The 10,269-nt window shown below is 42.9% G+C and overlaps 2 protein-coding genes across 5 annotated transcripts; one reads left to right on the top strand and one right to left on the bottom strand.

The window, feature by feature from the left end:
• Positions 1 to 1,978: 1,978 nt before the first annotated feature.
• LOC124671837 (pentatricopeptide repeat-containing protein At4g38010-like) lies at positions 1,979 to 9,543 on the top strand. The gene is made up of 5 exons (XM_047208159.1): positions 1,979 to 4,518; positions 4,854 to 5,224; positions 6,313 to 7,460; positions 8,558 to 8,705; positions 9,017 to 9,543. The coding sequence occupies exon 1, from the start codon at positions 1,979 to 1,981 to the stop codon at positions 3,743 to 3,745; it is 1,767 nt and encodes a 588-aa protein (XP_047064115.1). The 3' UTR covers positions 3,746 to 4,518; positions 4,854 to 5,224; positions 6,313 to 7,460; positions 8,558 to 8,705; positions 9,017 to 9,543.
• Positions 4,655 to 9,266, bottom strand: LOC124675937 (protein FLOWERING LOCUS T-like). 4 transcript variants are annotated; one of them, XM_047212020.1, is made up of 5 exons: positions 9,056 to 9,266; positions 6,531 to 6,630; positions 5,533 to 5,594; positions 5,380 to 5,420; positions 4,655 to 5,109 (listed from the first exon to the last, which is right to left on the bottom strand). In XM_047212020.1, the coding sequence occupies exons 1-5, from the start codon at positions 9,178 to 9,180 to the stop codon at positions 4,880 to 4,882; spliced, it is 558 nt and encodes a 185-aa protein (XP_047067976.1). In that variant the 5' UTR covers positions 9,181 to 9,266; the 3' UTR covers positions 4,655 to 4,879. The 4 variants fall into 4 exon arrangements, with proteins under 4 accessions (XP_047067976.1, XP_047067978.1, XP_047067977.1 ...); XM_047212022.1 differs by having other exon boundaries at positions 9,107 to 9,266; XM_047212021.1 differs by lacking the exon at positions 9,056 to 9,266 and adding an exon at positions 6,777 to 7,254 and having other exon boundaries at positions 6,531 to 6,731.
• Positions 9,544 to 10,269: the final 726 nt, after the last annotated feature.

Genomic DNA, 10,269 nt, shown 5'->3' with positions numbered 1-10,269 from the left:
ACCTGAAAGAAAGGGACAATCCTATGTTAGCTTAGGTAAATAACAGTTGGACGCTTCTATATATTGCTAAAAAACATGTGAGTGCTCCAGCTGAAAACTGATCTACCCATTCGTCTCACCTACTCGATCTTAACCGCTAGAAGCTGAGAACAGCCACACGAAATATTATGAGCACACCGTCACACATTAAGTGATGGTGTATTGCTATGAGGGGAACGCTGATATATATCAACCGCTAAACATTATTGTTCTTCTTAATTCGGTACTCATAGAATTGGGAAGAAGGTTTTATATAATCAAGCTGAAAAGAACCAATGACCCTCCAGTCCAAATAACCCGAGTCGATGCATCTGATCCAGAAAGGGCGACAGTCCACTTTGAGTACAATACGGAATCGCCCTTGGCTCCTCGCGATGTCACACACGCTTGTTCCTAGCTCCCCAAACAGCGGGTAGCCTCCAGCCATCCGCCGCATCTTCCACCTGGAATTACTCGTGGAAGTTATTAGACTTCATATCAATGTAATATATCGGACAAAGACTGAAATGTATTCACTATATATAAACACAGTCGAGAAAGAAAATTCAGTTAGCACTGGTTATTATTCCAGGAAAAAAAAATCACTGCACGAAGTTAAAATATTTGGTAAGGTTGTTTCAACTAAGTCCTAAGCTGATACGTATTTGGAACAAAATTAATACACATGTGGGAGCAATAGCATTTCCATGGCCCGACGACCACATCTTATACTTTACGTTCAACTCACAGGGAAAGAGGAAGATTAAAAAAATGGCATACTGCTTTCCTTTCCTTCAAGGTCCAATTCTGATGTCGTGATCATACGCAAATTTCTGCAATAACCGGAGCCTCAATACCTGACAGTCTCGTAGACATACGATGCAAATCAAGTAAAAATATTTATAGAACAAAATCTAGAACGTGAATGAATAACATCCAAACCTGTCGCTGCCAGAAAGCAAAATTCAGTTAGCACTTGTCATTAATCCAGCAAAACAAATCACAGTTAAAGTATTTGGTAAGGTCGTTTCAGCTAAATCCTAAACTTCTTTGTATATGGAACAAAACTCTAATACACAGGTGGGAGCGATTGTATTTCTATGGCCGATTTCTTCTTATGCTTTACGTTCAGTTCAAAGGGAAACAGAAAGATAAGAAAAAGGCACACCGTTTTCCCTTTCTTCAAGCTCCAAATCTAATGTCGTGATCACACCACAAATTTCTGCAATAACCTGAGCGTCAATACCTGATCCAAACCTGTCGCGGAACACCACCATCTGTGTATATAGCCTTTGTGTCGTGTGCCCTCTGCCAATAACACTATTATGTGATGTCTTCATGACCCATCGCTTGGCTGAGTGCTACAGCCGCGAGCCCATGACCAGAGATTAGAAGATCCAGCAGAGCCATGCGGCACAGCAGCGACGATAGCCGTAGGAGATGCGGCAGCACGGTGGTGCAGCATGTAGTATGCTGTCAGCGGCCTAAATCACGTCTCGCGATCCGCCAAACTTTGCGACATGCGCTGTCCGGCCAACTGGGTACTTGACGCAAGTCAAAATTTCATTGATCGATCCATGTTGCATAGAAACCACGACTTTGATCCGTTGATGTGCACCGGCTAAGCAAGCTGATGCAAATACGGCGGCGGTGCACGGTGGCAACAACTGAACATATCTATCTGGTATTCTGGTACACGGTTTAGACGTGGAGGAAGAGGAAACCATATGTACGCACCTTCAAAACAAACAATAGGCCGGACGCCCGGACGTCAGAAGATAAATCATTGGAGCCGGGTTTTAGAAGGTAAATCTTGGTCGTTGTTATTAATTTGATTATTTCTAGCTAATCCACACCATTGGTTGTTTGTTGTTTTAATTATATAATAGATAGTCCAATTCTGAAACGAGGTACGGGCCCGATCATGAAACCCAAATTCCGAAACCTCCTTTCTTCTCCAATGCCGGCCGCCCTCCGCGCCATCCTCGCGTCGTCGACCCCTCTCCCGGAGCGCGCGATCCCCTCAGCACAAGCCCTCCTCCTCACCTCCGGCCTCGCCGACGACGCCGCCGTCCTCGCGCATTTCGCCAGGCACTTCGTCTCTGCGAGACGCGCGCCCGCGGACGCCATCCACGCGCTGCTCCGCCTCCGCCCACGCCCGCGCTGCGCGCACCCGTTCAACGCTCTCATCTCCCACCTCACCCTCTCCGGCGAGCCCTCCGCCGGCTTCCGCGTCTTCGCGGTCCTGGCCGCGGGCGGAGACGCCGGGCGGCCCGACGGGTACACGCTCCCCGCCGCGCTCAAGGCGTGCGCGCGGCTCGGTGGCGGCCTCCGCGAGGGCCGACAGGCGCACGCGGTCGCGGAAAAGGGCGGGTTCCTGGGGCGCCTGCCAGTCCGGAACGCGCTGGTCACGCTCTACGGGGCGTGCGGGGAGTGTGGCGACGCGAGGAAGGTGTTCGATGAAATTGCGAGGCCGGACGTCGTGTCCTGGACCGCACTTGTGTCTGCGCTCATCAGGGGCGGGCGGTTCGACGATGCTCTCAGATTATTTGGCGAGATGGATGTCCCACCAAACGAGGGGACATTGGCTAGCGCGCTCGTCGCATGCGGGAGGCTGGGGGATGCGAGGTCCGGGAAGGCCGTGCATGGGTGGTATCTCAAACGGGAGAGGGAGATGAAAGTCATTGTTGGAAACGCAGTGTTAAATATGTATGTCAAGTGCGAGAAGTTGGATCTTGCAAGGCGGGTGTTCGACGGCCTGCTGGCGAGGGACATCGTTTCTTGGACGGTCATGATAAGTGGTTTGGTGAACTGCAGGCTTCCAAGTGAGGCATTGGAGCTGTTCAATGAGATGCAAACATCAGGGGTGAAGCCGGACAAGGTTGTTCTCTCTACTGTCCTCTCAGCTTGCGCGAGCTTAGGCGCGCTGGAGTCTGGCAGGTGGGTGCATCAATATATAGAGAGGAAAGGCATCGAGTGGGACGTGCATGTGGGGACCTCATTGGTTGATATGTACGCAAAGTGCGGGTGCTTGGAGACTTCTCTTTCAGTCTTCCATAAGATGCCCGTCAAGAATGTATCCTCTTGGAATGCGTTGATCAATGGGTTCGCATTGCATGGTCATGGTAGGGAAGCCCTTGAGTGCTTTGACAGGATGGTGGCTTCAGGTTTGCCCCCCAACGAAGTCACCTTTATAATCGTACTTGGTGCATGCTGCCACACTGGTTTGGTGCAACAAGGCCTCCTGTTGTTTGAGTCGATGAGAAATGAATACAATCTCTCGCCATGGGAAGAGCATTACGGTTGCATGGTTGATCTTCTTGGCAGAGCTGGGCTCATCCAGGAAGCATATAGTTTAATTAAGGTCATGCCTATGAAACCTGCTGTGTTCACGTGGGGAGCCCTGCTGAGTGCATGTCAAGATCATGGGCGAGTTGATATTTCGCAGCAGATTCTTAGGCATGTTCATGAGTTGGAGTCCTCTGGGACTGGGGTTTATGTACTCCTCTCAAATGTATATGCAGTGAATGGTAGATGGACTGATGTAAAGAGGGTGAGAGGGCTGTTAAGCGAAAAAGGCTTGCGGAAGGATCCAGGATCCAGTGCCATTGAGGTGAATGGTAGGACCATTGAGTTCATAGTTGGACAGAAGAATCATCAAGATATGGATGAGATACGAGCAGTGCTTTCCACACTAATGAAGCAAATACATTTGGATGGGTTGTAGTTCTTCAGGCAGATTCTCAGTTTTCATTGGAGATTAGAACTTATGCATTCAAAAAAATCTACTTTGTCAGTTGGTCGAAGGGGGCCATACACTTTATGTGGCTCCGTCTACTTCTTTGGGTTAATGGTGATCAATCTAACCTTGGCATGTCTGCGGCATGTTTATATACCATTGATTGTTGCCCATGTGCATATGCATTGTTTTTCTGGCATTCAGTCTGAACAGCCAAATGGAGTACAAAGTTGTCCATACATGATTCATGGTTGGTACCAGCCATTACTGGGTGCCTTTGTAATATTCAACCTCTCTTCGGTTCTTGAACGTGATTGACAGTGAATCTCAGCATCCTAAATGGCAGATGGAGGAATGGACTCTGACCCTTACAAGGCACTGGAGTAAACTCAGACTGAGTTGTACAGTAACCAGGCAAGGCAAAAAGTTGCCAAACATTATAAAAATCAGATAGAGTTGAGACTGGTAGAGTTTCTGCTATGCACTTAACTGCACCAAGAGATATGCACAGTTAAATATATCAGCCTTGTAAAGACTGCTGGGGATTAGTCTGTGATGTTATCTTGAAGCCTAGGAGGCCTGCAGCTTTCTGAAGGAATATCATAAGGAATTTGAGATATCATTAGTTGTTGTGTTCTGCATCCTGCACTTAACTTGTTAACTGATCAAAGGTATCTGCTTTTGAACATGAAGGGGACAGTTGTTGGATATGCCGTAATTATATATTCCTCACTAAAGAAGAAGAGAAAGTGTTGTTGAAGGTGAGAGTGTAAGTTAAATTCATTTCAAAAGCACATTGTTTAGTACTACCTCCGGTCATGATTAATCGACGCGGAGTGTATCGATCAAAGTACTGCATTAGGCACTGTCCGGCGTCAATTAAACACGACCGGAGGGAGTACTTGCATAACCGTAAGGTAAATTCATTCTGAAAGCACCCTACTTGGTGCATACACGCCAGAGTAAAATTTTAACTAATACATTGAAAAAGTCCAGCATTTACTATGCTTTGTGATCAGGACCCTTTTTTTAAACTGATTGCAACATTGACCTTTTTTTTATCTTCTCACATTTTAAGTAAACTTCCTGCCTGTAGAGGATGGACAGTAATGGTTTCCATATTTATCTGATGTATCGCCTGCCTCCACATCCATTCTCCCTTTGGCAATTGAAGAACACTGCTGCCACTGGAGGTCCAAGAGAATAAAGTGCTGAGAAGTCTCTTGTATTGAAATTTTGTCTCCATCCTGGTGCATATATAGTTTGCTGGACAGATTGACGGAAGAGTACAAACGCAAAGCGATGTATTCCTGCAGTTGGTTTTGGGCTTTCATAACTGACAACTTCATTTCCTGCAACAAAATGTGCACTAATATGTTAACATAGGTCATTCTAGTATGTAAATTCGAAGTAATTTCTGCCATGAATTGGTGTGAAAGACAGTACAATGTGCTGCTTACTATCCAGGTATGCTATTTACGTGTTTTTATATATTTATTTTGTACTTTAAGCATTTGCTGTAGTTGCCATCTTCAGTTTTTCTCCCTAGGTAATGACAGATAGTAACTTTTTAAATCATTGAAAAAAACAAATTAGGAAAGGAAAGAGAAACTTGAACCCACCATAACTGGCATTTGTTGATTCTGGGATGTCTGTCACCAACCTGTGTATACAACCATAAGAACAATTTTAACTCTTGAGTTATTACATTGTACAAATATAGAAGTAATAAAGTTGAGTAACCTCTACTAGTTATGATATGTTCCAGGTCTTACCAATGAAGGTATTCTCTTTTTGTTGGGTTGCTTGGACTTGGTGAGTCTGGATCCACCATCACCTAATAGCAAGTTAAGTTGTTAGTTTAGGGAAAAAATGTTGTTATCCTAAGAATATAGTTACCATGGAAGCAAACAATGATATTTCTGCAGATAGCCAGATATACACTTCCTGAAATGTACTTTTGCCTTGTATTAAGAAGCAGTACCAATCGGAGGTGTTGGGTACTAGTCGGGAGGCAAACCAGTGCCTAGCGCATAATCACAAATTAGGCGAGCCTAGGCGGTACATTTTGGCTAGGTAGGCTAGGTGGAGGAGGCCTAGTGGGTGGGCTAGACGTTAGATTTTTAGAACAACATTAGGAAAATATAAGTTTTCCATCAACCTGAGGCTTTTTAGACAAAGTTAAATAACACTCTCAAAATACAATAAAGTAAAGTAACTTTAATGTTGTTACTTGCCAGTTTCAATGGTAACATTTCTACTAGAGTACCTTCATGACGCAAGACAAATGTGTAGATTCATATTATAATCATTTATTTCCACATCTACTCATGATGACTAATATTCTTGTACTTCATGGGTGACGTGCATAATTTTGTTTTCCAGTCAGCAGCGAATGAAAAGATGCAGGTATATGTGCAGACGCTAAAATAATGAGTAGAATAGTATCTCTATAGGATTCACATGAAATAAAGAAGTAGAAGTGCAAAGGTCTTTTTCAATCCATACAGATGAGGTTGTACAAATTGCAAGACACTGAGATTCTCTGCTTTCAGTGTTAGATACGTGCTGAGAACAACTGAAGTGCATGTACTCCAAAATCTCATGTTATGGAAAAGAGGTTGCGTACTACTTTTAACAAGACAAATAGTAATGTCGAGTTTGACTTCTGATATTGGAGCTTCTGTAGTTCAAGCGCAAGCTTATTTGGCTAGAACGCAAATATACCTCCTCAATATTGTTCAATGCAGTAATGACAGACTTATGGACTTACCAGAGTGTAAAGGTTCCTCATGTCGCGCCCAGCAATTTCAATCCTTGGTTCATTTGCTACTTGTGACGGCTTGAGCTCAGACCCATTGGTTAGTACCTTGCTGTTGTATATAACCTTTAGTGATGCTGCTTTGACAAATGGGTCCAAAATATCCCCAACAACATGTCCTATGGCAAGTGCCTCTGACATGGTTTAGTGGTGATTAACAATCTTCAGGAATTGAGTAAGAATAGGTTGTGGTATGGGCAAGCTAACTTAGTTTGAAATGTGAACTTGGGTGAACTAATGAGTGCAGCTGCATGCCCTATATATACTAACAATCCAAGTGCTGAAGGCATTCATGATATCAGGAGTTACGAGCTCCAGACGTCTTGGAATCTAACTTTAAGGTATATAATATGATATTAGTCGCTATCACTGGAAATATTTAGTCTGTCTACTCTCTAAGCCTACACAAAATGGAAGGAGTGTCCAATGCAATTCCACATCGATGGAATAAAATCTGATGGCCACGCTCACTTATTCCCTATATCTGGAACCGTAGGCATGATACATTCCTAGTGAAAAGTTGATTGCCTTTTGACTTGTCTTTCAGATTGACAACTTATGGTCTTCATTCTCAACAGGAACTTTCTCTCCCTCTTCCTCAACAATAGTAGTAGGCAAATGGGATGAGTATGCATCAACAAGTCAGTATTTTCCAACGTTATGTTTCATCGTGGTATACAAGTTAGAGATAATACTATAAATTATTTTATGTTAATGGTATTGCAGCCAGGATCAACAAATTGATATGAATGGCAAAGACGTTTTTATGATTGGTTGGGAATATTATGATACTACAATGATATAAAGTGGTTACTGGATTTCTATTGACACCTGTTCATTTGACGTCTCTCAATATAATTGTCTTGATAGTGCTGCAATTGGGTAAAGTCTTTTGAAGCAAATTAGTGGTACAGGTGTATGGCTTATTTTGATGCATCCCAACATCTAGAATACAGAATCAGCTCTTGTTCATCCTTTAAGAAATACAGTGGTAGTTTAGATGATGAGGTGGCAGATTGAATTTTTAATAGACATATTCTCCATTATGATTGTTCATTACTCTGTCAAGTGAGATCTAGCTCAGGGGACTAGCTAAATGCTCAGAGAAGCGTAATGTGACTAAGGTACCACGGTTGAGTTTGGAATGACTTTTTTGCACATTGATTTTTCTGTTCGAAGAATTGATGTACTTTGGACAGTTACAATGTCTGTTCTAGACTTAGTATTATAAACAACTGGATTTTATTGGTTATCTGTGTAATAGATGAACTAGGAACCATAGACCAAGAAATTCTTTTGTTTTTCCCAAAAAAAGAAATTCTTTTGTTTTTGATCCTGAATTTTTTACCATACGGTGTTCCTATAGTTTTCTAAAGTCATCCCTCATACCGTGCTATGTGTTCCAATGAATTTGAGGTTAGCTGCACCCCGTAAGGGCATTGTGTCACTTAACTAATATCTGTATACCATTAAACCAGAAGCTCCTTGAGTCATTTGGCTGACTAAGGGCCTGTCTAAGGGTACAAGCTTGCACGCCAGACTCAAAGATTCATTCAAGGGCCATTGATTGTGATGTATAACACACATGTGCTGCTGGTAGATTTTCTACGAAGTTGGTCGTACTCCGTACATCTCCCCCAGATTGCCTAGTAGAATATGATCTCTAAGGAGCAAGGTTATGTAGCTTCATATGAACGAGCAGACACAAAGACACAGTTTTTTTTTCCTCTTTGGCATATCCGTCCAGACTGTCCTAGCTTTTTGATATTGTGATCTGCGAAATACGGTGTCCTAATCTTTCTATCATAGCAGGAATAAGTCTGCACGGCTAATGCACTTTAGGTAAAGAGAAGACGGAAAGCATAGATAAGCTCTAATATACATTTGTTCCTGACAAATAGGGTCCATGGAATCCTAACTTATTCTTGTTATTTGCACCCTGGCTTTTATGTCTTCTGATATCGTGTTCCCACTTGCAGAGCGCAGACCTCTTGAGCTGTACTGAAGAATCCTCTGTGATTTCTCATAATCATTGACGTAAAGGTTCCAGAAATTGGCGAGGAAGCTCACAAGTCACAACCAGCCTTCATATAGCATTTGGAGCAAAGGAAAACGAACAACTGTAAGGTAATTATGATGACTAGTACTGTTAACTACAAGGGTGTTCATTTTCATAATTGACAAAACACAAAAGGCTTGTATATCGATGCATTGATAGAAAACAAGTGGTTGTTCTTTCGAAGAACACAGTTTTTTTTCAATCAGACCCTACAGTAACTAATCTGTTGAAAACTTACACGCTACTCCCTCCGTTTCATGATTCTTGTCATAGTTTAAATTTGAAGTAAAACCAGGACAAGAATTACGGAACTGAGGGAGTGTACATGGAATCTCTTAATTCTGTTCTCTAACAACTAGATATGCATGAAACTCTTTAGGAAAAGGCACGGAGCAGGAAAGGCAAAGAGCTGAGTTACGTGGAAGAAGCGAACGTCAGGCTTGAGTAAAGAATAATCCGTGGACCTAACTGTAGCTGGCATGATAATCTTGACTGGAGATGGAAGAGAACAATGCGCCATCCCCCTTTCACGTGGCTCAGCATCCCATTCGGCGTTCGCCCGCGGCCGATGGGACTCGCCGAAATAATGGGTCGCCGCCGTCGCCGGCCGGCCGGAATTCTAGAAATGGACTACTGAGAATCGCCGGGACATGATCGTGAGAAGGCTAAGCTGCCGAAAACGGCAGAAAAGATTGTTCTCCTGCCATTGGCTCATTCGGATCAGAAAACGACACTTGTTCGTACCGAAAATCATTGTCCGGATTGTTCTTCTCCATGCCATTGGCTCGTTGGATCAGAAAACGACGCTAGTTTGTACTGAAAATCATTATATCTCTGCTGGGATACATGGATATCGATTGATGGCAAAGAAAACGTACGTACGTGGACAGCAACTGTCCTCTTGCTGAGGTGTGGCCTACAGTGTCACCAGCCGAGCTCGAATCCTTTTCGGATCAAAGTCAAATGCTTATATTCTTATTATGAGTAGTTTATTATTTTTTTGTGAGCATAATTGCATGGATGAACTTCTCGAAGGAGAACATGGGAGTTTACTCCCTCCGTCCATGTATGTAAGACCACTTAATCTTGTGCTGAGTCAAAATTGTTTAAGTTTGACAAATTTTATCAATGTTTTGCAACACTAAATAAAAATTAATTACTCAATCAATCATCGAATATATTTCCATAATGTATTCATTGGATACTGCAAATGTTGATATCTTTTTCTATAAACTTGGTCAAACTTAAATAGGCGTGCTCATGACTTAAGTGATCTTATATACAGTACATAGACAAATGGAGTAATTAGTAATGTTAACGTTTATTCAATAAAAAATACACACAATCAGAAAACAATTTGACCAGACTACTCTAATAGAGCTAATAACATAGCGCATACACATTGCCCAACATGTGCAAACTCTGCAAATTTTGGTCAACTGGTTGAACTTGCAATTCGGTGTAAATACATCCAAAATCGTTCTGAGAGTGGCACGCGGTGTTGCCATTTCTATGAAAAAAATCACTACATATTTCCCTAGTGCAACTGTTACCTTCCCATGCTTCCTCAACTGATCTTGCCACCGGAGGGAAGCTGAGGAGATGCAGGTGGAGAGTTTGCACGCCGGGCCA

The sequence above is a fragment of the Lolium rigidum genome, chromosome 7 (genome assembly GCF_022539505.1).
Source record: "Lolium rigidum isolate FL_2022 chromosome 7, APGP_CSIRO_Lrig_0.1, whole genome shotgun sequence".
Lineage (NCBI taxonomy): Eukaryota > Viridiplantae > Streptophyta > Magnoliopsida > Poales > Poaceae > Lolium > Lolium rigidum.
This window is presented reverse-complemented; position numbering and strand designations above follow the sequence as displayed.

Coding starts and splice junctions, on each gene's coding strand:
- LOC124675937 (XM_047212020.1), bottom strand. CDS start 9,180: ATGCTGAGCCACGTGAAAGGGGGATGGCGCATTGTTCTCTTCCATCTC. Junction 5,595..6,530: donor TGAGGAACCTTTACACTCTG/GTAAGTCCATAA, acceptor ACTTGCTATTAG/GTGATGGTGGATCCAGACTC. Junction 5,421..5,532: donor AAAAGAGAATACCTTCATTG/GTAAGACCTGGA, acceptor TTGTATACACAG/GTTGGTGACAGACATCCCAG.
- LOC124671837 (XM_047208159.1), top strand. CDS start 1,979: ATGCCGGCCGCCCTCCGCGCCATCCTCGCGTCGTCGACCCCTCTCCCG.